The sequence below is a fragment of the Saimiri boliviensis genome, chromosome 10 (assembly GCF_048565385.1).
Source record: "Saimiri boliviensis isolate mSaiBol1 chromosome 10, mSaiBol1.pri, whole genome shotgun sequence".
In the NCBI taxonomy this organism is placed as follows: domain Eukaryota; kingdom Metazoa; phylum Chordata; class Mammalia; order Primates; family Cebidae; genus Saimiri; species Saimiri boliviensis.
In genome coordinates, this window is record NC_133458.1 from 63,803,838 (window position 1) to 63,831,426 (window position 27,589).

At 38.8% G+C, this 27,589-nt stretch overlaps 1 protein-coding gene across 4 annotated transcripts in view; it reads right to left on the reverse strand.

Moving 5' to 3' along the window:
- Window positions 1–4,878: 4,878 nt before the first annotated feature.
- ABCB4 (ATP binding cassette subfamily B member 4) overlaps window positions 4,879–27,589 on the reverse strand; it is a 68,669-nt gene continuing 45,958 nt past the window's right edge. For 3 of the 4 annotated variants that reach the window (XM_003921164.4, XM_074379349.1, XM_074379350.1), the window contains 11 exons: window positions 26,274–26,378; window positions 24,130–24,207; window positions 22,741–22,824; window positions 21,514–21,717; window positions 17,840–17,940; window positions 16,096–16,236; window positions 13,408–13,564; window positions 11,910–12,107; window positions 10,162–10,368; window positions 5,674–5,820; window positions 4,879–5,135 (listed from right to left, as the gene is read on the reverse strand). In XM_003921164.4, the coding sequence (XP_003921213.2) occupies window positions 4,929–5,135; window positions 5,674–5,820; window positions 10,162–10,368; window positions 11,910–12,107; window positions 13,408–13,564; window positions 16,096–16,236; window positions 17,840–17,940; window positions 21,514–21,717; window positions 22,741–22,824; window positions 24,130–24,207; window positions 26,274–26,378 (1,629 nt within the window). In that variant the 3' untranslated portion in view covers window positions 4,879–4,928. The other variant, XM_074379352.1, reaches the window with a different exon arrangement.

The following is a 27,589-nucleotide window of genomic DNA, read 5'->3' on the forward strand; positions in this document are numbered from 1 at the left end:
AAAATAGCCAGCAACTAAGGACATTTAAAAGGATTTTTTTGTTTGTTTGCTGAAATCTGTTATTTACTATAAAAGGTATAAAAAAATTAAGGTGCAGCTGGGTGCAATGGCTCCAGCCTTTGGGAGGATAAGGTGGGAGAACCGCTTGATGCCAGGAGTTTGAGATCTCCAGACTAGCCTGGACAACTTAACCAATGTTTTGTAGATTAACAATTTTTTGTTGTAATAAAAAAAGGTTTAAAAAATTTTAAAGGTTTTTTTTTTCTCTAATTTTTACACACTCAAGCTAACTCAATGCACGTTTATTATTCTGGTGACTTGCAATCACATTCTAATAACTTTCAAGACCAGAAAATATAGTAAAAATCACTTAAGATCTCCATCCCTTCCATGCCTTAGTTTAACAGGTAGGCTTGATCTTTTGCCATTTCTGTATTTTATATGTTATGTACCTGTCTCATAATCCCTCTTAACATTTGCGAAAGACCACAGACTTAATAGCTTCTCTTCGCGTAAAGGAATGTCAACATTGCATCCAGTTGTCAGAATATGACCCTGCTGCTCTATTCCTACGTTCCTTACTTTAAGCAAGGAACAATTTCATACTCTCGTAGCTTGTGATCTTGATTGGCAAGTAGCAATGGCTGACTTTATTGGTAATATCAGCTTCCATTTACCAGCCCCTAAGCTCCTGAACGTTTTACAAACTGTGCCTGTTAAATTTGTGTCTATTGCTGTCTCTAAGCCCTTGCTTCACACCACTACTGTCTTTACAGATAGTTCAGAAAAACCTGGAAGAGCACCTATAGTGTGGCAAGATGCCATGCAAAACTGGCAACACAAAATCCAGGAACATTTTAAAACTATGCAACAGGTGGAGTTAGGTGTCCTGATATCGGCCTTACAAACTTTTTCTCACCAAGACATAAATATAGTTAGTGATTCTGCTTATGCAGTGTATAGTATTACTCACTTAAATCTTGCACATGTAAAGGCATTACTAATGAATCTACTGGCTTTGTTTCTTACTGTGCAAAAGCTCCTCTGTGCCCATCATCACCATCTTTACATCACCCATATTCGCTCTCATTCTAGGTTACCTGGTCCCTTATCAGAAGGGAACGCTCGAGCTGATGCTCTGGTATGACCACATATATGGTTTGCAGACTTTTCTGCTTTTTGCAAGCTCAAGCTGATCATGCCTTTCTTCATCAGAATGCCTGCAGTCTTAACAGTTTCATTTGACACTTGCTCAAGCTCACATAAATATTAAAACTTGTCCTGATTGCCCGTGGCATTCTCTCTCTCCTTTTTCCTTAAAGTTTAGTGCCAATCCACAAGATTTGGTGCCTAATACTATCTGGGAAACTGATGTTACTCAGTATCCACCCATTTGATGTTTTAAAATTCTCCACATTACCACGGACACTTACACAGTCTTGATACATGCTACTCCCAGACTGGAGAAGAAAATAAAGATGCAATTACTCATTTGTTTAAATCTATTATGACTTTAGGCCTTCCACAAACCATAAAAACTGATACTGGACCTTACTATCTTAGTTGTTGATTCTCATATGCATTGCAACTTTTACACACACAACACAAAACTGGCATCCCCTATAACTCAACCGGTTAAGCCATTGTTAAATGAGCTCATTAAACTCTTAAAGTGTATTTTAATAAACAAAGAAGTGGGGACATGGGCCTCTCTCCTTGAGAATAGGACCTGTTGTTGGAGAATTGACCAGCAATGACGGCGATGACTCAGAAGGTGCCTGACATTACTTGAGGACAGCTAAGCAGGTTGAATTAACACGCAACTATCCAGCTTACTGCCATGGAAGCTCCTGCAACTGCAGAGAACTGGTTTCTTATGTACCTAGTGGTAACTGGGGAAATGTCTGAGAAAGTTAAGACAGCCATGGATGTTAGGGTGGCTGGTAGTTCTTGTTCTTTGGCAAGTGAGATTAGCTTAAGAACATGTTTACTGGAGTCATGTTCTAAACCCTCATTTTTAATGTTACTACATGGTGGGATGCTGATCTTTGTCATCTAATGATACTTCTTGGGCAGAGTCAATGGACGCCCCTGTCTTACCCTTTAGCTAAAAATTTGAAATGGATTAAACTTAATTACTCCTTGACTTTATTGTCTAGTAATTCCTCTCTGTTTTTCCACAATAGCACACAACAAGTGTGTTACTCTTATTCCTCAGGAGTATCATTAATATCATCCCAAAAGGGATGTTAAGCTTGCAAACTTGACCTTTATTTCTGCTGTTACTACTAATCTTACTGAGGTGTCTAATGAAGTTAAGCAAGTACCTGATCTTCCTATACGCTGTCCGAGTAGGGACTGGTGATGTAAGCTTGAGGCTGTCCAGTGGTCTGTGCAGACAACTCGCAGCACATCAAGGGCCTCTGTTTCAAAATGACACTTTACTTGATTGGGGCCCCCATGATTATCTTATGTCTGCAAATCAGAATATTGGATTTAGCAGTCCCTCCAATAGTTCTATCACCTGGTCAGAGTGTGGATTTTCGGGATTAATATTACAACTAAAAGGGAAACAAATTTTAAGCCCTCTTCATAGTCAAATTTGGAGACTAGGTCTCCCTTTGCTTGAAAGGTTTCTTTCACATGGTGAGTACATTACTAGTGGTGGCAACTATACCTTCTCTTTTGCACAATAATGTTACTAATATAATCCTGATTTGTATTGTGCACCTTTATATACTTCTGTTTGGGCAAAGTGTTCCTAACATAGAGCAGAATCAATCCTTTAATAATATTAAAGTCTTTTCTGGTAGCTACTATGCTACATGCTTATCTTATCCAAACGTTACACAGTTAAATATAACCTATATCATGATTTTAAAACAGCATGCAGAATTGTGGCTGCTTGTAAATTTGTCCTGGAATTGGGAAGGAGATTCCACCTTGCAGTTGTTTAGAAAAGCACATCTGCAAGAGCTTATCATGACCATCTGCCTCTCACATTTCCACTCTTGAGTGTAAACTAAAGAAACAACTTGAAGAATGGTCGCAGCAATTATAAACAAGTACCCATCACAAATTACAAGGAGGCTTTTAATGGTTAAACCCGAACACCTGGTTGTCTGGATTAAACATATGCATTTGGGTGATGGCCGCAATACTTACTCTTTTTTGTATCTGTCTGCTAGGCATCTGCAGATGGCTCTGTGGTGCCGCCCGTCACATCTATGACCAAGGAAGAACAATAGAAGCTACCTTGTGTGGGATGGCCAGCATGCTCTAAGAATTAAAGAACGGGGAGATGTAGGGGGCACACAGCAACATATTCAAGTTTATGTACGTGGCATTTGAGATCAGGCATGGAAACACACTGAGGCACTGTGTGTATGTTATTTGTGCATGGAAATGAAACTCCTTGACCCTGAAAACCGGACAGGGAGTAGAGTGTGTGGTGTGATAAGGAACGCTGAAAACAGCCTCCTGAGAATGCAGTTTGAGTGTGTACAAGGTCACAGGTGCCTCAGGAACCTACCTCAAATGACCTCTAGTGGATGCTGGTAATTAATACAAGCCCTTTCAATAAATACTTGTAGATGGATGCTGGGGTGGACTCTCTCGGAAGAGCTACTCCCTAGCCCTGCTCAGCTGGAACTGTCTGAATTATTTCATTCTTGGCATTCACTGCAGGCTATGAGCTCTGCAGATGGAGTGCATGTCCTTTGCAAGGACATGGGTGAAGCTGGAAACCATCATTCTCAGCAAACTAACACAGTAACAGAAAACCAAACAACACATGTTCTCACTCATAAGTGGGTGTTGAACAAAGAAAACACATGGACACAGGGAGGGGTACATCACACACAGGGCCTGTTGCTGGGTGGGGGGCTAGGGAAGGGATAGCATTAGGAGAAATACCTAATGTAGATGACGGGGTGATGGATGCAGCAAACCACCATGGCACGTGTATAACTACATAACAAACGTACACGTTCTGCACATGTACACCAGAAGTATTATAATAATAAAATAAAGAAAAAGAACTTGTCTTGGATAATTTACTGACTTTAACAACCTGATACAGCACTAAGAACTAATTAGTTGCAGAAAATAATAGAGAAAACAAAGGGCAAATTATGGAAACATTTCAGTGTGGTTAGTTTCCAGGGGTTGCCTAGAATATTTTTGACTTTCCATCTAAATATATCTTTCCTTGTAGGAAGAACGGATTAATTTTCTGGGAAAAGTATTATAGTTATAAAAGAGAAGGCAGTTGCTATAGAAATTCAGTATGTATTGCTGATGTTTGATGTTTCAAATTATATTGATAAATGTACATTTTATATTAACAAGTTTAAAACTAAAAAATACTTAATGATAGGGCTCTTTCTTGCTTTATGGAATGGATATGTGCTTGCAAAGTTAGCTGGGTAGGGGCAATTTCATTCTCTCTTGGTCTTGGATGATAAAGCTGGGAATTCATTTTAAAAGCTTTGATTCCACAATAGAATGATTTAGAAAATTACTAAGAGAGATTAGGTTACTGAACAACTTATTTTTCTTTTGTACTTGGGAAAATTATTTCCAAACTATCCTGTCTACCCAAATCATTCAGAACCATAAGACCATTACCCTATGTCTGTGGCCTCTGTATTTCTACACCTATACTTACCTTGAATTTTGTTCTTTTTCTGGATGTTTCTAATAACTTAGGGAGAGCCAGCCTGCTGTTTTAATAGTTCATTAAGACAGGTGTCGCTTCTAACTCTCGAATTTCAAATGCTGTAATAAACACCAAATTTGATCTTCTAAATTGATCTAGAATGCAATATACCTACGTTTTATGATGACAAACCAGAAACTTCTTTTACAAGTCAGATAAAATTGTAGAATAATTTGAATTTATTTTAAAAATATACTGTAGCAAAAGTTCATAAGTTTTGTGTCCCAGCCTGGACACTGACCATTGAAAAATAGATGCCTTTCTGTGCCAGCAGCTGCTGATGCGTGCCATGCTCCTTGATTCTGCCATTCTGAAACACCACTATCAAGTCTGCATTCTGGATGGTGGACAGGCGGTGAGCAATCACAATGCAGGTGCGGCCTTCTCTGGCTTTGTCCAGGGCTTCTTGGACAACCTATTGATAATCAAACAGATACCTTATTCCAAAAATTGTATAAATGAGTTTTAATATTCAAGGAAATTTAAAAATGTTATCTTTCTAATCAACTTTTAATTTCTAATCTCTGAATCTCTGAACTTTATGCATGTGTATTTTGTAAAATCAACATTATTATCTACATAGTTATGTTATACTTTTTAAGCATAACACAAATGGGTTCTGATGCTGTAAAAAAGCCTTCACAAGTATTTAAATTTTCTAATCTTCATATTTTATTTAACTAGTTCCCTTGTATTTTCCAGTTTTTCATTAATGTGTTTAAAAAATGTAATTTATTCTTTTTTTTTGAATGTTTTACTTTATTTATAAAATATATACCAATTTTAGAAAACTTGGAATAAAATATTCGATTACTTCAAAATGACCACTATCTAAAGTTCTGTGTTTTTGTCCCCGGGCTCAAGTTTTTTTGTTTTTGTTTTTTTATAGTCGACAGCAAAATCCCTTCTATTTCGTAAATTAAATATGATGTAAGTTGGGAGGCCACACCCACCTTTTCACTTTCAGTATCCAGAGCTGATGTAGCTTCATCCAACAGGAGGATTTGAGGTTGTCTGATGAGAGCTCGGGCAATAGCAATCCTCTGTTTCTGACCTCCTGAGAGCTGAGTCCCCTTATCGCCCACTCTTGTTTTATATTTCTGCAAGTCAACAAAGTTATAAAGATGTTGAATGAACTGTTGCTTAACAGTTGTCAGTTCTATTTACAATAAAAACATTTAGAGTTAATAGTTTCTATAACATTTTTTCAACTTGAGTGTTTATTTTCAAAATCAAACTAGAAAACTAGTATTCTACAGTAGAAATGGTATTCTACAGTAGAAAGTTGAGCAAATTCTCAAGTTCCTACTATTATCATAATGCCAGTTGATCTGGTGTCACTGGAGTCATATAAAGGTTAAATGCAAATACTTTTCAAGTCTTTTTTAAAATTTCAAATGTTCATATGATCCATGTAGATGCTAATTTATTCTTTCAAATTTATGTATTCCCTTAAATATTTACTGCATATATGCTATGCCTAGAACTGTGAGAAATATGAAAATGAATTGAGCTTTGTTACTGCCCTAAAGGACTTCATAATCTACCTACGTATAAATCATTCAGTGTAAGGTCAAGTAAGGACCAAACTACAGTGCTGCATTACTTAATGACTGTGTTCTGAAAACTGCATTATTAGGCAATTCTGTAGTTGTACAAACATTATACAGTACTTATACAAACCTAGATGGTATTGCATAATGTACCCATAGGCTACATGGTATGGTCCATTTCTTCTAAGCTACAAACCTATACAGCATGTTACTGTACTGAATACAGTTGCAACACAATGGTAAGTATGTGTGTTTCTAAACACAGAAAAGGAACAGTAAAAATGCAGTATAAAAGATTTAAAATGGTACACCTGGATAGGGCACTTACCATGAATGGAGTCTGCAGGACTAAAATTGCCTGGGTGAGGCAATAAGAATGTGAAGGCCTAGGATATTACTGTATATTACTATAGACTTTATGAACACTGTACACTTAGGCTACACTACATTTTCAACTTTTAACAATAACCTTAGCTTTCTTTGACGTTTTTATTTTATAAATGTTATTATCATTATTATATTAGAGATAGGGTCTTGCTCTTTCACCAGGCAGGAGTGCCGTGGTGTGATCATAGCTCACTGCAACTTTGGACTCACGGGCTCAAGAAATCCCTCTCAAGTAGCTGGGACTGCAAGAGTATGTCACCAAGCCTGGCCAATTTGTTTTTGTTTTTATAGAAACGATGTCTCCCTATATTGCCAAGGCTGGCCTTAAACTCCTGGCCTCAAGTAATCTTCTCATCTCTGCCTCCCAAAGTGCTAAGACTACAGGCATGAACTTCTAAATCTGTTGAACTTTTGGACTCTTTCGTAATAACACTTAGCTTAAAAAACACATTGATTGCACAGCTTTACAAAGATATTTTCTTCATTTATATCCTTACATAAGTTTTCAGTTTAAAATTTTTTATGGCTGGGCACAGTGATTCATACCTGTAATCCAGCACTTTGGGAGGCTGAGGTGAGTGACTCACTTGAAGTCAGGAGTTAGAGACCAGCCTGGGCAACATGGCGAAACCCCATCTCTACCAAAAATACAAAAATTAGCTGGGTGAGGTGCCGTGCACCTGTCTCAGCTACTCAGGAGGCTGAGGTGGAAGGATCGCTTGAGCCCAGGAGGCAGAGGTTGTGAGCCATGATCATGTCACTACACTCCAGCCTAGGTAGCAGAACAGATGTCTGAAAAATAATAATTTTTATTTTTGACTCTTCACATTTCTGTGTTATAAACTAAAATACAAACACACATAAGCCTAGGTCTACACAGGATCAAGATAATATCACTGTCTTCCACCTCCATATTTTGTCCCACTGGAAGGTCTTCAGGAGCAATAACACACAGAGAGCTGTCATCTTCTACAATAGTAATGCCTGCCTTCTGAAACATCTCCTGAAGGACCTGACAGGGGCTATCTTATAATATAACTTTCTTTAAAATAGGGGGAATCTACATACACTAATAAAACAACAAATGGTATAATAGATATATGAACCAGTAAGTCATCTGTTGTCATTATCAAGTATTATGCATCGTACGCAGTAGTATGTGCTATACTCTTACACAACGGGCAGCACAGGTTTGTTATGGCAGCATTGTGTTGCACTATGACATTATGACAGCTGTGTCACTAGGCAATAGGAATTTTTCAGCTCCATTATACTCTTATGGGAACCACTGTGGTATATCCAGTCTGCCATTGACCAATACGTTGTTATGTAGCACACGACTGTAGTAGTATACACAGCATGCTGTGAAATATCAGAAGAGGGAAATAGAAATTGTTGTGGGGACAGGGTAGGAGGAGGAATTAAAAGGGGAAATAAACCTTTTTAGAGAAGTTTGGGAAGCTAGATTTTGAGACAGCATTCTAGGCTGAGAAACAACATATGAATAGAGAAGTAAATTGAGGCAGTTCTGTTTGCAGGGTTTATGCAGTGATGTATATCAGGTGAATTAATTTCCTAAAGTCTAGTCATCATTTATATTAAGAGCTGAAGCTGTAAGTTTTTTTATTTACAGGCAAATCCAATATTTGATTCAGGTCAATGCCTATACATTAAAGGTTGGTAAGGCTAACCAACATGAAAGGTTTTTAAAATTTTATTTGTTGGTATGAGTGACTTCTAATTATAGCAAAATATAAAAGCGAAAATAATTAAGCTCTAGTTCAGTTTAACGCAGTGGAACTTCAAATGTTGGAAGAGTGCCATAAAATGAATTGTCCCTACCATCACTTTTAGGGACCTCAACTATCCTTCTAGGACTACACGTTTAAAGTGGACTCAAAATGGATCATGGACTGAAATTTAAAATGTAAAGCTATAAAACTTTTAGAAAAAAAATGGAGAAAATCTTTTGGGTCTAGGGCTAGGCAACAAATTCTTAGACTTGACACTGAAAGCATGATCCATAAAAGGAAAAATTCATAAATTGGACCTCGTCAAAATTAAAACTTTTGCTCTGCAAAAGACTCTCTTACAGGATGAATAAACAAGTTACAGACTGGGGAAAAACATTTACAAACTACATATCCAACAGTAATTACAATATATATATTTTTTAAAAAAACTTCCCAAAACTCAGCAGTAAAAGAAAAAAATCCAGTTAGAATATGAGCGAACAACATGGAGACATTTCACCAAAGAGGATCTATAGATGGCAAATAAGCATACAAAAAAACTATGTTCAACATCATTTTTCATTGGGAAATGCATATTAAAGCCATAGTGATGTATCACTACACTCCTATCAGAATGATAAAAATAAAAACTAATGACAACAGTAAATGTTGGCAAAGATTCAGAGAAACTACATCTCTCATACATTACTGGTAGGAATGTAAAACGGGATGGCCACACTGAAAAATAGTTTAGCAGTGGCTTATAAACTAAACATGAAATTGTCATACTGCTCCACAATTCCACTCCTGGGTGTTTAACCCAAAGAAATAAAAACTTGGGTCCATACAAAAACCTGAATACAAGTATTTATAGCAGCTTTATTTGCAATAGCCAGAAAAGGAAATAACCCAGATATCCTTCAACAGGTGAATGGTTAAACTGTGGTACATCTATACTGTGGAATACTACTCAGTAATAAAAAGCAATGACCTATGAATACACGTAACTTCAGGGAACTAGCTGAATGACAAAAGATAATCCCCAAAGTTTACATACTGTGTATATTTTTATAAAACATTTTTAAAATATAAAATTATCCAAACAGATTGAATGATTGCCAGAGTTTGGGAGGAGTAAGGGTGGGAGGAAGGAATGTATGTGTGGCTCTAAAAGGACTATACGAGGGATCTTTATGGGGATGGAAACATTCTGTGTCTTAACTGGTGGATCTATGAATCCACATCTGCAATACAGCTGCAAATGAATGCAAGTAAAACTAGGGAAGTATGAATAAGATCAGTTGGAGTGTATCAATATCAATATCCTGCTTGTGATACTGTATACTAGTTTTGCAAGGTATTGCCATTGGCAGAAACTAGGTAAAGGGTACATAAGATCTCTGTATTCCTTACAACTACATGTAAATCTATATTTATCTCAAAATAAAAATCTTAATTGCTTCTAAAGTATCACAGAGCTAAACCAAACATGACTGCAGTCTGAATGCAGCCCTCAACTACCAGTCTACAACCTGAAGTATGGTGGTTTGGAGCTTCTAACTACATTTGTATGAGGTAGGCATGCTGTATTCCCACTTACAAATAAGGAAGTTTGGCATCCTGAAGTTAAGTGCCTTGTCCAAGGTTGTTAATGTTAGTAAATCAACATATTTTGTTATAAGATTTTGTTGACATAATTCTGGTAATTGTTTTGGGTATAAAATGTAGTCTCTTCTTATTTCAGCTAAGAAATTACACATTAACTTACATGGGGTAACGTCTCGATGAAATGATGTATGTTGGCAGCTTTGGCTGCACTCACAATTTCATCCTGTGATACCACCCGGCTGTTGTCTCCATAGGCAATATTCTCAGCAATGCTGCAGTCAAATAGGATGGGCTCCTGAGACACGATTCCGAGTTGGGCTCTGAGCCACTGGACATTGAGTTTCTTTGCTTCTTGACCATCGAGAAGCTGAAAACCAAAGTCCACAAACTGTAAGAAGGGTTTAAAAAAGAAGAAAACTAAAAAATTACTAGATTGTCCATTTGGAGGACTGTTGCATGAGGGCATCAGCAGCATCAAAACACCAACCTTCCAAGACTTATATTGTTGAAGACCAGCATGGCCAACATGGTGACTTTTATGGTGATTAAGCCACCCCTACCTTGGTCTAACTGGCAAAATGGTAGCACATTTGACCCTCTTTTTTCACACTTCTCTTTGTCTTTGTCTGCCCTCCTCCAGCCACCCGTGTCTACTCTGCCTTAAAGAAGTCTGCATCAAGGAGTCCCAATCAGGTCTGCTGTCTCCAAAACAATCCCAACCCTTCAACTTGATTCCCCATGCACACCAGTGAAAAAGCTGATCAGAAGCACGGCCCCCAGATTCGAAAAGTTGGTTGACTCTGGTCCTACCTCTACCTTTCCTTTCCTTGAAAACAACTAGCCTTAACTTTCCCCCACTTCTCTTTTTCTGACGGCACTAAGGACAAGAATCCAATGGACAACAAACAAGTTACAAAGGGCAGTGTCTTTGGGAGAATTATTTTTGCTGGCGGTGATGGTTTTGTTTTCGTTTTGCTTGCTACAGGCAGGAGGTATGGTGCTCCCAGGGGAGTGTTATAATTGAAAGTACAGCCTTCTGTAAGGTAAAGGTTACAGGCAAAGGAACAGACACAAGCCCAGCTAGTCTTGACCTCAATAAAGAACAAAAATCCCACCATAGTATCAGCACATCATATTTACAGAGTTTTGGTGAGCTGGTTTGCCTATGTTACCTGCAGAATAGTTATAATGGAAAAGCATAAGATTTCCAGGAAAAAACAACTAAATCAGGCTTAACAAGGCTGATTTAGGCTTAACAACTATTAATAAAACAACTTAAACAAAGCTTAACACTTTGGTGACTGTCTAATGGGAACAGGCTCCCAGGGCTCAGTCATGGGTCCCATCCCAAGGTGATGGCAGATACAAGCATTATTGGTAAGTGTTGGTCTTCACTCAAGGAAGACAGCCAGGAAACTACATGCCAGAAAATCAATGACAAAAGCCAAATATGAAAAGGCTGGAGGTTGAGGATCAAAGTCAAAGTTTGAGAGCCTAGAATCCAAGGAAGAGAAGGCGGCAAAACTGAAGGCAGTAGGGAGGCAACACGCAGGGAGCAGCCTGTGTAGGAAGTCGACTTCGAATTTGGACAGGAGTTTGTGGTTCACCTTGCTAAGCCAGTTAAGTCAGTATTTGCTTAGGAAAATCAGGCTGGCTGGAAAGGCCCATGACAGGGTAAAAGTTAACCTTATATTCAGTATTTTCTGAGCTAGACTGAATTCCAGATATTCTGTCCTATGGTCCCCATATATTTCTCAGATACAGTGCCAGTTTGGGGTTTACAGAATGTGGTCATCGTATCAAACAGGATTCTGGGTCTACGTTCGTCCAGTATTTTCCATTATGACAATACTGGTTGGGCCACTTAAGATACAGCCTTCAATCAAGTCACTAAGGAAATGTGCTCACCACTGTCCCTGCCAAGGGGTCGTAGAACCGCTCCAGGAGCTGGACCACCGTGCTCTTCCCACAGCCACTGCTGCCCACCAGGGCCAGCGTCTGGCCCTTCTTCACCTCCAGGCTCAGCCCCTGTAGCACTGGCACGTTTGGTCGGGTGGGATAGTTGAACATGACTTCATTAAACGTTACATTTCCTTCAAACTTATCCTGAAACAATGTTTAAATGTTGCTATTATAATTGGCCTGATAATTATTGGAATAAGAAATATTAGGAACCTTTACCAAAGACTGTAGTAGAGAAACATAAAATTCATATTTGGTATAGTTCTAGTGCCAGTTAATATTGATAGCAAGTTATTATGATGTGACATGAAGGCCAGAGATAGGCGTACAGGTGAGATTAGACAAAAAGCCATTACCATGAGTTGTTACCTAACTCAGTTTCTGATTTCCTTAAGATATTCATTTAGCTTTCCCAAGTGCTAATTCTGAAGCTGCAATCAAGCCAGTGTCCAAAGGCTCTAAAGGCTTGGAAATTTAGCAACATTTTTTGCCTAAAGTTTCAGTGGACAGCCCTTGATGGCAAATCCTGGCAGTTTCTTTTTTTTTTTTTTGAGATGGAGTTTCGCACTTGTTACCCCAGGCTGGAGTGCAATGGCGTGATCTCGGTTCACCGCAACCTCCGTCTCCTGGGTTCAGGCAATTCTCCTGTCTCAGCCTCCTGAGTAGCTGGGATTACAGGCACACGCACCATGCCCAGCTAATTTTCTGTATTTTTAGTAGAGACGGGGTTTCACCATGTTGACCAGGATGGTCTTGATCTCTGGACCTCGTGATCCACCCGCCTTGGCCTCCCAAAATGCTGGGATTACAGGCCTGAGCCACCGCGCCCGGCCAGCAGTTTCTTAAGTTCACTTTCTTTATCTCACTCCCTGGGCACAGCAACTTTCTCAGAACATGAAATACCTTGGAAAGTCCCGGAAAGATTACATAAGTCCCAGTCTCTTTACCCACACAGCTTCTTGTATATTGCAATGTATAGTATCTTGTGTCATACAAAGAACAGTCAGATGTGAGTTTAAGTTACCTTTGTAGATAATAAAGCATAGGATTATTACTCTTCTTGTGAATAACCTGCCCTTCTTACTAATTGTACCTTAACTATTATAAAAAGTGATTAGAGTCAAATGACTAACTGCATTAACATGGCAGAATTATACCTTTTTGTAGAAGTGGCTAAATTTTTGTGGAAACTATTCAGTTCCAATATATCTGGTTTTCCTTTTTTAACAATTTTGATGTGCTAAACTTCATGATCCTTGAAACCACCTATAAAATTTTTAAATGACAGTCAAGTTGGCCAAATATTAGCTATATAAATCTTACAAATTAAATGAAATGCATGTTGGTATAATCACCGCAAACTTAATCCTATAGCTATAATCTAGCAGACAGCAAACCTTTAGGGAAAAAGTGATCAAGCATCGTCAGGCATCAGAGAACTTACAGGCTTCAGCCCCTCCTCACTGTAGCTGTCAATCAAAGGTTGTCTTTCAAATAGCATGAATAAGTGGGCAGCAGACAGCTTAGCTTTAGCATAGTCTGGAGCAAATGAACTGGCATGTCCTAGAGCCACTGCACCAAACACAATTGCAGAAAACACCCTAGACAGAAGCAGAGGAATTCAAAAATTAGCTTATTTAATTAATTCCATGATGTTTGAAAGTCTAAAGGCATAGTGCTTACCAGTATGTGTTCTCTTTACTCCTTAGTCATCCCCTTTCTCCCCTGACATACATTTTCATAAAACTCTAGTAACAAGAGAAATTTAGGAGAGGTGCAAGATCCATTTCCTGAGGGTTTGCTTTTTCTTGACTTGCTTTCTGACTTCCCTTTGCATAGAAGCCCCTACTTTCCCAGGACTACTGTGACTTCCCAGAGGTTTTTACTTTCAGGAAAAGACTTATAACTGATTCTGATTTGTAAGCTCAGCTAATTTTATTTGTTGGTAATGCTCTTTTTAGAGTTGAGGGAATTGATGCACAAAGTGTGTAAGGGGCTTGATCAGTTCCAAGTAAGCTTTCTCTAATAAAGCCGCAGCCCTGACTTCCGGTTTGTAGTTTCTTCTATATTACCACACAAATGATAACCATCATCACTGTAAAGAATTTTTGTTAGGGACAATAAGCCTTTATAGAAATAGCTTTTTGTTTATAATTAAAATAACAATGGTATCAGTTATTACGCTCAGTACCTGGGTGACAACATGGCCGGTACACCAAACCATGACATGAGGTGACATGAGTTTGCCTATATTAACAAACCTGCATATGTACCCCTGAACCTAAACTAAAAGTTAAAAGTAAAATAACTATAGACAATACTCTGGGGAAAAAAATTACCTTAAACTAAAGTTCTATTTCTAATTATATGCTCTTTAAAGGATGGATAGATATTGATTATGAGAACATTTAGGAAGGGCTAAAGATCCTGAGGCCTACAACTCCACAAAGCAATTTACTTCTGATACCAACACTACCCCAGAGAAAGGGGCAAGAGTTCTCTAGTAATAAGGGAGAGTTTTCATCTCCAAAACTTCTAAATCTAAGATATTTAAAATGAGTTTTTAGTACCTAGGGGCTGAGATGAGAGGTATAGTAAGGCTTTCCTTTAAATCTTGCTGAAAATGTTGGTTGTCAAAAACTCAGTTTTAAAATAGTGATGAACAGCCCAAACGTGGCTGCGTGGCTTCCCTGTACTGCCTGCTATTTAGTTTTAGATGAAACAGTAAAAAGCTGTCTTCTAGATGTCCATAATTTAACATTTCAATTATTAAAAAAAGAAGAAGAAAAGCAGGATTAATGTAACTTTCCAACGGTTTTCACCTTCAGAAACGTTCTCAATATTTTTCTATGCAATAAATAGTTGTATTCTAAGTTGTAATCCCTAGCCGCTCATTCCATTTGTCCACCAAAATCACTCCCCACTTTCTACCCATCTCTACCTTCTACCCCTACTCCATGTCTGGGGATGCCAACTATCATGAACTGAATCAAAAGGTTTTCTTGTAGGGTTTGGCCAATGGAAGGCACAGCAGAGGCCAGGGAGGCTGGAGGAGAGTGTGGCCAGGGTCTTTGTTTCTTTGGCTTCTTTCTTGTCCGATTGCTTGTGCAGGTGCTGTCCCCCCGCCAAAGACCACAGAAAGTACCTGTGCTGAGTTCTGGCAGTCTTTCCCTCCTCTGACCTTTAGGCTTAGGGTGGTAGCTATTTCTAGCTGGGTACTGCTGGGCTGTTACCGTCGTTCTTGGGTACTGATCATCTTAATGCTTCCCAGGTCTTTGTAAACACACCCTTTAGAAAACTCGCCAATTAACCCATTTGCTGTGCCCTTTGTTTCCTGCTGCGATCCTGATACAAAGATTATATAGATACATTTTTTCATGGTGATTTTAATTTTGGATGAAAAAGAATAGCTCTTAAACACTTTTACTTTTTTGTCTTGACCCTGTTTCCAAAAAGGTTGTTCACCACTGCTTTAAAATCATCCCACCAGAGCAGAAATATACCCAATGATCTTAAAAAGAGTGGTTTCCCTCTTTCAAGCCTAGATTGCAACCCAATGGAATGTGCTGAGCACATCACAAAAAGAAGGAATCAAACAGAAAGATCAGTAGTTAGCTTTGGAAACCAAGGAAAAAGGAGAGGCTGAGAGGCAAATGTTGGCAGGGCCGTCTCAGGCCTGGTTAGGGAGACAGTGCCTTTGCCAGACTTCCATCAAGTGTTCCCAGATCACTGTCAAGGTCATGTTCTGGTTCTAGGTAACAGTAAACTACTTAACCCTGTTTTGAGTCCATGGTCACCAGCAACTTTCTAATTATGATTTTTTTCTGCCTATATTCCATAATGAGAAAATCTGCATCATCCTGACTAGGGTTATATGTGCAACTAAATCTGTGCTTTATGATCATTTTCATAAGCTTGATTAATTGTAGCCCACTTACCAAATTAAACTGCACTTGGAGTATTAACAAGATCAGATCTCCGTGCCTGCCAGGATCAAAACTGTGGTAAATTTAAATCCCTGACTTCATCTTTGGACACAGGAGTCATTTTTTTTTTTCCGACTCTAAACTTTTGCATAAACCTACTAAAACCTTATTAGAGAATAATCTTAATTATTTCTAAAGCTACTTACAGAATAACATCTCTGAAGCGCATATGTCCATTCACAATGAGATACGCACCAAATCGAAAACAACCGGCATAGGAAAAATACATAAATGCTTGTGAGATACTAAAAGTGATTCCATAGATGTGTGCCTTCCGCACGGAATTCCTGAAAAGCAAATCAGTATACTTGTAACCATCTCTGCAGCCTCCCTTAGCACTGCATAGTGGAGAGAGCACGGCTTCTAGGTCTGGCTGACTGGGTTTAACTTCCACCTCCAGTGATATTAGTTTGGGTAAATGATAACTTCTCTAAACATCGTTTTGTGATTTGTACAATGAAAATAATCACTGTGATGCAGAATTGTTTTGACAATTAAAAACAAGCATATAAATGTCTAGCACAGTTCCTAGTTCATAGTAGGTCCTTAAATAACTGATATTATTACATATTAATATCTGATGACTCCAATGTTTAATTCCTGTTATGTAAGCATAGATGTTGTTTCAAAAGTAACCAAAATGTCAGAATTTGAATTTAAGTTTGAAGTATCTGAATGTCGTTTACTACTATTATGCTGTTTCCTATAACTAGTTGTACTCTGTTAAGTTAAAATTCATGTTTCAAAGATTCACAAAAGTTGAGTCCCTGAAGTTTACACCAGAAGTCTTTCCCCAAGCTAGATCCTGCCCACCCTCCTATATAATTTATTTGCACCATCTCTAATTAGACCTCATGCTATACTTTGTTAGGCTTCTGAATCCTCCAAAAGAACTAAAATTTAATTACTCTCAAATATGAAGCCATTTTTGGCAAAAGGAAAAATTCAAAGTATTACTGATTTGGATGGTTTAACTTATGGGCTGTCAACATGGTGTTAAAGAGCTTAACATAACTGAACAATTTGTGATGCTACTGAATCTTTAAATTACAACCAAATTAATAATTAGCTTCAGCTTTCTATTTTTCCTTAACCCTCCTTGAAGTTAAAAATAGGTCATTATTAATGGTACATACATATTTATATGTCAAACATCAAATGGACACAAAGATGTAGCTGTGTGCTCTTTAGTAACATATTAAGTATGCATAACTGAGGACATGGCATAAATTGAGACTTCTGAAGTTATCTGTTTGAGTTCGCAAGTGTTCAAAACTACTCTTCCAGTCTGCAATGTTGTAATCTAAGTTGTGCTCAATTTTGTTTGTGTTAAAACATAATCATTTATAAAATTGGGCTGCTGTGAAAATGAGTGGCAAATGGTGCCATTAGGAGATTCCTGAATTGCTCAATTACAAACCACTGAAATAGGCTGTGTTTCTTTATCAGAGTAGGTTGGATCTGGTCCTCATTCAGAGAACAAATGAAACACTTTCCTCTGGAATATATCCAATAGCAAGTCTCACTTTTGGTTCAGTCTACACAATGCAAAGAAAATAAGGGCTTGAGCAATTCCTTTAAAAATGTTTGTCCTAAGTCACCCACATAGGTTATTCATGTTGCCTGCTCCGATGACCAAAGACCGTGCAATTCTCTGTATCTTTTACTTCTTGGAGACCTGTTATTATTGTTTTCATAAGATGTAAAATATACAATCCTGTGTTGCAGTCACATCAAAAGCTAATTATTTTCAGTGGCAGAATTACTGAAAAAGATCAGCCTTATAGTCATATCATCGTTAGGAGCAGCAGAGCTTTTATTATCTTTTGGGGACAATTACTCAAACTTAGAAAAGCAGTATGTTCTTAGCGGAACCATGTGGTTCATTACCTGTAAGGTCCATACAATTTTTCAACATACATTGATTCAAATTTTCTTTCCTGGGTCAAAGACACAACTGTCCTAATATTTTCTATTGCCTCTGTTGCAATCTGTAACACAGAATAGACCTCCATTAGAAGTGGTGCTTTTACTTCCAAAATAATGAAAAATAAGTCCTAGGACTCTGTCAAAAGTAGAAGGTTATGTTGACAGGCTTTAATTTCCTTTACATTAAAAACAAAAAACATAATATGTTCAAGACTAGCTTTATGACAAAATTGGTACTTCTGGCTATGCTAAGTATGGTAGGCAAGTCTTTGTAGGCCCAGGAAGGCCGATCAGCTTAGGGCAAGAACATGGCCTGGGAACCAAGGGCCTGGTTGTATTCCCAGCCTGCCGCCAGGCAGTTAGATGACTGGCCTTAGTCACAACTCCTTTGTGGCCTGGCTTTCTTCACAAGGCAGAGTCCTAGAAGAAAGGATTAGGCTGTGATTTGCAAGGGCCTGTTGGAGCTGCCAATTATTTCCTCCCTAAGTATAACTTCTTAGAAAAGCTGTCCATCCACAATGGGAAGGAGATCCCAATTGTAAACAACATGAGCCTACTTTAAATCTGTGATTAAATCAGAGGCAGACACTTGACTAATCTGGGTCAATCAGATTTGGTTTCCTGGCCCTGGACACAAGTTTGAACTGTGAGGCTCTGTGGTTCCAGAGGCTGATGCCACATTGGGTATGTGTAAGAAGCTGGCCTGAATATACAGCAGTTGAAAAACTGAATAGGCATATACAGACTCAGATATTAGAGCCTGTGGCTGAAAGAGCTGGTTAAACACAAACTGCCTGTACTTCCTGCACTTCGGAGGAGTGTTCTTATATCAAATCGCTTTTACCCAAACCAGCCAGAGCAGTTTTCTGATTCTCATAGCCATATCATCCTTGCAAACTGTTAATTTTGACTTAGCTATTTAGTCTAAATTATAGTTCTGTAGTTGAGTCATCTAAACCATCAGCAAGGGAGAATAAGATCTTAATTTTAGGCTTTTAACAGCTTTAAAACTTTTTTTTTTTAACCTCAGTTCTCAGCTTCTGTAATGAGGTGAAAGGAAGATATTTGATGCTTGAGACTGAAAACCATAGATGTTTTATTTGTAATAGAGATATAACAGACAGCAATAATTACAGGAATAGAGAAAAATTACTATGGCCAAGTGTTACCTCATTCACCAATATGCTATCATTTAGCCTCACAACCCTGAAAAGTAAATATTATTTCTATTTACACAGATGAGAAAACAGAGGCACTCAGAAGTTCACCGAATTGCCTTAAGTTCTAAAGTTAATAAGTGGCAGAGATAGAATTCCAAGCCAGGTTAACTGATGCCCAGTCCATGTTCCTAAGCCATTATGCTATTTTGCTACCCCTGCTGTGTAATTTACACAAGGAGAAACTAGTTTTTAATGACTTGGCACTCCTCTTGATGTTCTGGTCATTGGTCAATTGCTTTGTGGGTTAGCTGTGGCACAGAGGGCCTCTAATCTCGGTGACCAGACAGGGCCTGGGTCATTATGAGGCAGCCTTCCCTCCCCACTCCCTGCCCAGCAACCAACACCCTCATTTCCAAGCCCTTTTTGGAAAATTGGGATGGGAATACCTCAAACCCTGCTGTACTTTAACGATGATGAAACTGTACCCAGGTAAATGAGAGCATTTCTTTCTATATCAACAGTGACTTGGGATTTTCTCAGGACCTTCTTTCCAACCCTCACTCTCAGTTAATCAAGTGCTGACTGATTAACAGTAAACAACACTGAACTAAAACTGAACTGCTGATATTAACATTTAAAAAACTGTTTAATTTTTCATGTTTTAAAAGCCCTATTAGGTTAAAGTAGCTACTAAAAAAACTAAACTGGCCAGTCTGAGTTATTTAATCTCTGATCCCTAGAATAACAGGGTTTTAGCTGGAAGGAACTTGGGACAGTATCTGGTATAATTTCTCATTTTACTACGGTGGAATGTGAGGACCACAGAAGTTGGGATCTTCTCCATCCTCGCACAATGTGAGTAGCAAGGCCAAGACTAATAACCCCGGATTTTGGTTTGTTTCAGTACTGCTCAATTCTAACTGCTTTACTCCGACAAAATTCTGACAATTTTCAGTGTTGTCAGCCATTTTTAATGGGGTTAAGACTATTATCTTAACTGGATTCAAGACATTTTCTATCAGGTAACTTGTCTAAGAAACGTTTATTTTCATTCCATCTAACTGACCATTCTCTTATCTGAAATGTGGAAAGAAGCCGGATTGAGGGTCAGGGTTAGTTAGGCAGTTAGTTGAGACACTCAGAAGTCAAGGAAATGATCGCCTAAAGTACCCACAGCCAGCAGCCAAGAGGATCTTCAAGAACTCTGGACACCCAGAGGCTCCCAAGTCCTGGGAACCATATATTGTCCTAGCGAGCTCCAAATCCTGGAGACGATGCAGGGTGAAAATGAGTAGAGTGCATTCTGATGGAAAGCTGGAGATGATACTATTATGCCTAATGCTGCACACAGTGGAAGCTGATGCCAGTTACAAGAAAACAGAAAAGGATTTCACTGGACATAATGGGTTTAGTGGAAACACCATTGGTCCGAATGTTAATCTTCTTCTTTAATAAGGCACCTCTGGAGCAAGTCACTCACCCAGTCTCTGATGCCTTCTTCCCTAAAGAGATACTGTCTGTTCCACTTCTCATAACTAGTGAAGGTCAGCTGCAGTAATGTTTGCAAAAGGGCTTTGTAAAGTGCAATACTATAGAAACTATATCACAATTCATATTTATGATCTGCTTCACCTCCTCATGTTTCAGTAAAGGATAATAATTACATAAATAAGACTAAAAATGTTCACGGGTATAATCTACATTTAAACATTTAAGTACAAGTATGTGTAAATAATGTGTTTATGTGTAGATTTAGACACACTTAAACACATATAAAGAAACCATATAGAGATAAAAGCTTTGAAACTAGACCTGAACTTGAATCCCAGCCAAATCTTTAATTTCTGATTCAATCTCAGGTTCGGCATTTCTGAAATGGGGGTGACATTCATGCCTGTCTTATAGGATTATTGTGAAGATGTAATAAATTGGTGCATGTAAATATGCAGCACAATAACTGGCACATAGTAAGGCTCATGTAAATGCTAAGCCCAATTGCGTTACAGTGAGAACCACAAAATCGAGGCATTACTGCCATCTGGTGGCCACCCACCTTAATTTATAGAACTCACAGCCAAGAAGAAAAGAGGGTCTCTTTAAAAATACCAGCAAATGTCCGTCCGACCTTGAACAATTCACTTACAGCCTTCGGCATGAAGGTTTGTGAAACAGGGATGACATTTGTTCAAACAGTAGCATTGGGATATGAAGTAAAATGAAATTCACTTTGAATATTCAGAAGTTCTTTATCATAATTATGTTCAATGCTTTCTATAGGCGAAAAGCTTTAGGTTAATCACCTCATATTTAAGTTCTAGACATTAATACAGTAAAATATTCCATACGCCATTTATAATTATTAGTTGTAGTAAGCACAAACATTTAATTATTTAAAGATTGCATATCATAAATAATTCAAATAAAATACATATCTAAAAACAACACTGACACAAACCAAAACCTTATTTGACCTACCTTTCCAGCAGCTTCCAGTTCTTTTTTATCTCTTTTGGCATTTCCAGCCAACAATTTCATTTCAACAATTCCTGATACAGCAATAATTGGAACAACTGATAATAGCAATAGGGTTAACTGCCAACCGTAGATAAATGATATGATAATACCCGTTCCAAGGTTAGCTACATTCTGTGCAATTAAAGCCAACCTGGTTCCTGTGGCCTGGGAAAGAAAAAGAGCAGAGCAACTGTAGTTTTAAGCTCCAAATCCATGAGCTCAGCCTTAGCCTCTTTGTCAGAATGATGATGGGTTCTGTGCCTGAGCTGGCACTGGCTCACTTTCATTACAATAAACCCACGACACCTGAGCTTCACTCATGAGCCTCTGCAGACTTTTCTTCATTGTGCCTTTAGACTCTCATGCCTCTGCTGCTCACCTGAACCAACATTCCAGAAACAAGTAATCAACTTCTCTGCTTTGTGGATGGGCACTGGGGATGCATGTATGTTTTCACAGATGCAATGTTCAAAGAGGAAACTAATTCCAATGTACCTGGGTAATTTTGAAGACCATTTGCTTCAAAAGTATAAAAGGGAAATTTACACACTCCCAGAGACCATCTCTTACAAAGGGTACGTGTCCTAAGGGACAATCCACCGCAAAGCATATGTAAGGATGAATTACTGTTTGTACCGCTCAGAAAACAAAGGTGGCTGTAGCAACATTGTAGTCGACATTGTAGTCTCCTGTTGTGTGGAAGCAGTAAGCTTCAAAGTAACCCACCTCAGCTTCATGGGTGTGGATGCAGGCCACTCAGAACACCCTCTCCCCCTGGAGACAGTTAGTGGTTCAGGGCGGGGCACGTGACACAAATTAGCCCAAATTAGATTTCAGCAAAGGGTTTTTGTTTGGTGGTTGAGGTAGAGGTGTGTGCTGTCTTTCACTGGATGGGACATAAGGAAGCTTGTAGTTCTAATTGCTATCGGCAGTCATCCAGTGACTACAGGGAATCAGCCTTGGGATAAAGCCAAAGCCGATAACGGGAACCTGGATTCTGGATTAAAGCTGGGGGGCCAGTGGGTCAATCAACCTTGAAGTTTAATCTTCTGCTTATTGTTTATGCCAGTTTTGATTTGAGTTTTCTGCTATTTCTAGCTGGAAGTGTCATAACGAGTACAGCTATGCCATATGCTTATTTAAAACCATGTTACGTAAAAAAATACTAGTAGAGTGCAGTCTACATACTCCTTGGACTTGGGCAGCATCCGTGGCAAGTCTTGTAGAAAGTGCACCAGTACTGTTTTTATGGTCATCAAACCAGCTGATGTCCTATGGCATAAAATATACCTTTATATTAGTTCAAAATTAAAACAAGCAAAGGAAACCAGACAAAGCCTTCCAAAGCTCCCATGCTGAGGAAATTTAGGGGAGACCTCACATGCAGTGTAGAGTCCTTGGCCTTCCTCTGAGCACACACCCCAAGAATCTAGCAGAACCCGCTTCCTGGCTGCTCTCTGATAGCAGGGAGAGCATCTCTGGGCTAGGGGGGTCAGGGCTCACCCAGATGGCAGCCATGCTGGGAAGCTGGTGGGCATTCCATTCACCCAATCATTACGTCTTTCACTGTAGACACTTCTGCCCTGATATGATGTTGTCTCTCATAAAGGGTGGTGAAACTGTCTTGAACATGTTCTGATATACTCTAGGCAGGAGAAAATAAGCCCTAGTTTCTCACCAAGCTTTTGTTTGATTTTTTTTTAAACACTGATTAAGAGTGTGTCTGATCTTCAGTTAGTCACAGAGATGAAAAAATAAACATGTCTGAGATTTGATTTTAATTGTAAGCTACTCATCCATGGCATCTTTTACTTTCATTTTTTTCTGCATAGAAAGAGTTTAAAAGATACTGAAATAAGATTTGTAAACAGATTTAATCAGTTTATGTACCCTTTTGTGAACAGAAATGGAATCAGTTCCTGTCAATTGAATGGAAAATATTCTGGCCCTCTCTTAGGCATTCTCTATAAGAACAGATAATTCATGTTTGTGCATTTTCCCATGTCATGCACTAGAATGTGAACTTACCAAAAGAGCAGTTAATACGTTGTACAGTACCAGCCACCAGCCCACTGTCTGGTACATGATAAGTAATGTTTGAATAAACAAACAAGTGAATTAATGTGAAAATAGACCTCAAGTGAAAAATAAACAAAACTCAATTATTAACATTTGAGAATACCTACAATTAGTATGGTAGATTGTGGTACATGAGCTTAAATGCTACCAACTAGCTTTTTCTTGGATTAAAGGCATCCTGGAGTCTCAATGGACTCACCAGGGCCTGCATAGGATCCAGAAAGCAGATACAGGTCTTTCTGAAATGACAGTGCCTACATGGAGAAAGATATTTACAGAATAAGCCAAAGCTATCCAAATGAAGCTATTTCTATGAAAAAAACCATGAGAGGTCTTTAGATCTTGAAGGACCAGGATAGTTTGCAGGACTCCACTCCATCCTTAAATGAATACCCTGGAGGGAAAACACTCATATCAACATACTAATAAGGACAGTGAGAAGCTTAACACGGAAGAAATGTGAAAAACCAGAAGGCATTTTTCAGTGCACACACCTACCTGCCTTAGCATTGCTTTAAAAGCCATTGACCGCAGTCTCGTGGTGAGGATCTCACCAGCTTTCCCAAATGTGAAGCCCTGGTTGATAAAAAAAAAAAAAGGCTATTACCTCTTTTCATCTTCATGTATGTAATTGCACCAGACCAATCTTGTTAAACTTTTACATAGCAAAGTTATGAGTTGTTTTGCAGTTGCCATGGACTGTCAAGTCATGTTAATAATCTGAGCAGCCCCAGGTGAATCAAGCATGCAACCATAGCGGGAACCTAAGTGCTCTGCACCAAGTATCAAGGACTGAATTAAGAAGCGGACATCACATGGCAGGAGGCAGGATTCAATCAGATCAACCTCTGACATCACCCCATGTCAGGATCCAGACAGATAGTGCTTCCTGGCATCACCTCATTGCAAGATCCAATTCGATTACACTTTATTACCATATCCTTATAAAACCTGACGCAGCCTCCGGCTTGGGGAGATACTGCTTTGGGAATCATGCCCTGTGAGCTCCTTACTCGTGGCAAGTTATAAAATTCTCTTACTAAATCGTCCTTGATGTGGTCATTGGGTTGAAACCCAGTAAGCAACCAAACCTACCCGGTGTGGGTAACAGCTGCTAGTATTCTGAGACAGGTGCATATGTTCACAGTGATTTTACATTATTTGTATGTTAATCAATTATTCAAATAACAAAAGTTTAGGACCAAATAGGAATTCAAAGCCCCAATGTCAAATTCATGTGCTGCAAAATCATCAGTATGCATTAGAATCAAAGGCCAAAAATCTTAAATGTGTCCAGTTCTGGCTTCTAAACCATTCTAAACAGGTTTATTTTTCTAAACTTTGAAGGACAACATCTCAGTGACAAAGATACTGTGTTTAACTACAGCTTTCAGTGTGCTCCTACTACTTCCAATAAAGCAGTTGCATACAGAAGTAACTAAGTCCTACACAGGAATTCATTTTGGCTCATGCAGTGTAGAGAAAGAATGTCCTTAGAAGCAAGGTCCAAATGAGTATTCGGGTTCCTGGTCACAGCTCCACGTGCACTCAGATTCAGGAACAGGGTACTCTTCCTTCCTCTGCCTCTTTGGAACAATTTCCTTATTTCTAATTACCACATCCAAACTGGAGAGGAGCCCAGATGCTCAGAGCTGGGTTTACTTCAGGGGCACCTGAGATGTGTGAGTCTCCAGCCACAGTGTGAGTGTCAGGGTAGCCATGCCGAGGGCACTTGGGGGAGTGCACATCAGAACTCTTTACTAAGCTAGGGGGATAGGTGATCAGTGCACGGGGTGAATGGGCCCCAGGTGTTCCTTGTACAGCACCAGCCTGCCCTCCCTCTCCGTTTGCTGGGAGATTGCTTCAGGCACTATAGTTCTATACATTAGCCCACTGTTCCTGCAGCCCCTAAAACACATTTTTTCTAGCTGCACTCCCTAGCATGCCAGGGTTTTGAGGCTGGATCAGATCATTGGGTTGCTACTAGCAGGGCAATGATTTCTAAATTAAAAGCTTGCCTTATTTTTGCCATTGGTTCAACAATAATAAAAGAGAAGCATGTTGGCAAGACCAGGAAACACTGTTTTTCTGACTTAATGGACTGTATTACATTTGAAAGGCCTATGTGATGCTCACTGGGTTAAAAAGACCAGAGAAATTCAAGAGAAGTCTAAGTAGAAAAGTATAATTAGAGATTTTGACTAATTCATTTTGGGCAGGTCTACAATATTAGAATGCAAAATATTATGTTCTTTCAAATAGTTCATCAATAAGCAGGAAAAGATCAGAGAAGTTACTTGACATTCTATAAAGAGTAACAATAGGAAAGAGAATGCTATTGGACTACATTTTCCCAGTTTGCAACCTGCTGAATTTAAGTTACTCTTATGTTCTGCTGTAAACTGAGGTCTCCTGTTCCTTGGTAATGAATGTTTGCTGAGGGCAAAGTTGTAACGTAATATAATTTAGGATCCAGGGAAGTCATAGTTCCCCCGATAAGGAGTCTATCTTCCAGCAGAGCTTTATGCCAATCGTGTTTGGAATTCATTTCAGTGTAAGATTTTGGAAGCTCCATTAGGTTTAAACTAATTTCTCTAATTAAATTATAAATCTGATGAGAAAGGCAAATCATGGGTACCTACCTGAAGGAAAAAAGTAAAAAAAGAAATAATTCCCAGACATAAGAAAAGCAATGAGAACATGTTGCACTTCTGCTGCTTCACCGCATCATCCCCTGGTCCAAAAATCTACAAAAGAATATTTAAAATGCCCCCTTATATTACATGATTTATCCTTGTTCATTCCCCCCCATAAATAGTGTCTTGAGTGTCACAAGTGTAAAACTAGGCTTCAAATATGTGGGGTGTGGGCAATTGTGGTAAAATATACCTAATACAAAATTTGCCATTTTAACAATTTTTAAGCATATAATTCAGTGGCATTAAGTACAGTCACATTGCTGTACAACCCTCAGCACTCTCCATCTACAGAACTTTTCATCTTCCCATACTTCCCAAACTTCGTATCATTACAATGACTCCCCATTCCTTCCCTCTTCCCAGCTCCTAGTAATCTCTATTCTACTTTCTGACTTTGTAAATTCTAGGGCTGCATGGTTATTAACATAGGTTGAAATTCTGCATAAGGACTGTTGAGTGGTTGCACATTTTAGCGTTTGTTCCTCTTCCTATGCATTTGTTGCTCCTGATTCCTCCCTGCCCCAGCCCTCCACCTCTCATTCCATCAGGCTTCAGCCCACAGAGGCCTCTCCTGAGCATGCTATTTGAAACAGCACCCCCAGCTAACGGCCCACTATCACCCTACCCATCTTTTAAAATACCTGTTATCCCTCAACACATTACATGTTTGCAGGGTTATTTTTTTGTTTGTTTGCTGCATGTCTTCCCTGGTAGAAAGCATGCTGCTTGAGGGCATGACTTGGTTTATTTGTGTACCACTGTATCTCCAGTGCCTGGAGCAGTACTTGGCAGAGAGATGCCCCAAAATATACAGTCCATGTTGCTTTGAATTGCAAGAGAGCCAGAGCTTGCTTTGTTTTGAAACTTTAAAAGATCTGGAGGATCCTTTCTAATTTATTTATTTTTTGATTTCTGGTCTTAATTGTGGACCAATGTCCAACATCACAAAAGTAATAAACTCATAACATGATGGAGAATTATTTATCCTCAACAAGGTCTCCAATAATGTTAGAGGTTGACTAAGGTTGTACAATATGGATTCTGGATTTCACGGACTTGATGGAGGCTTTATATTTGTGATAACTTCCTTTAAATATCCCCCAATTAATTGAATGATTGGCTAGTCTTGAAAGTTTTGCTAAAATGGGGTGGCTATCCTTTTTGAATACTTACTACAAGGCACACACTCTTAAATGCTTTCCAGATAGTGACCTGCACAATCTCTTTTAATCTTCAGCCATGTTATGAGGTAGATTTAT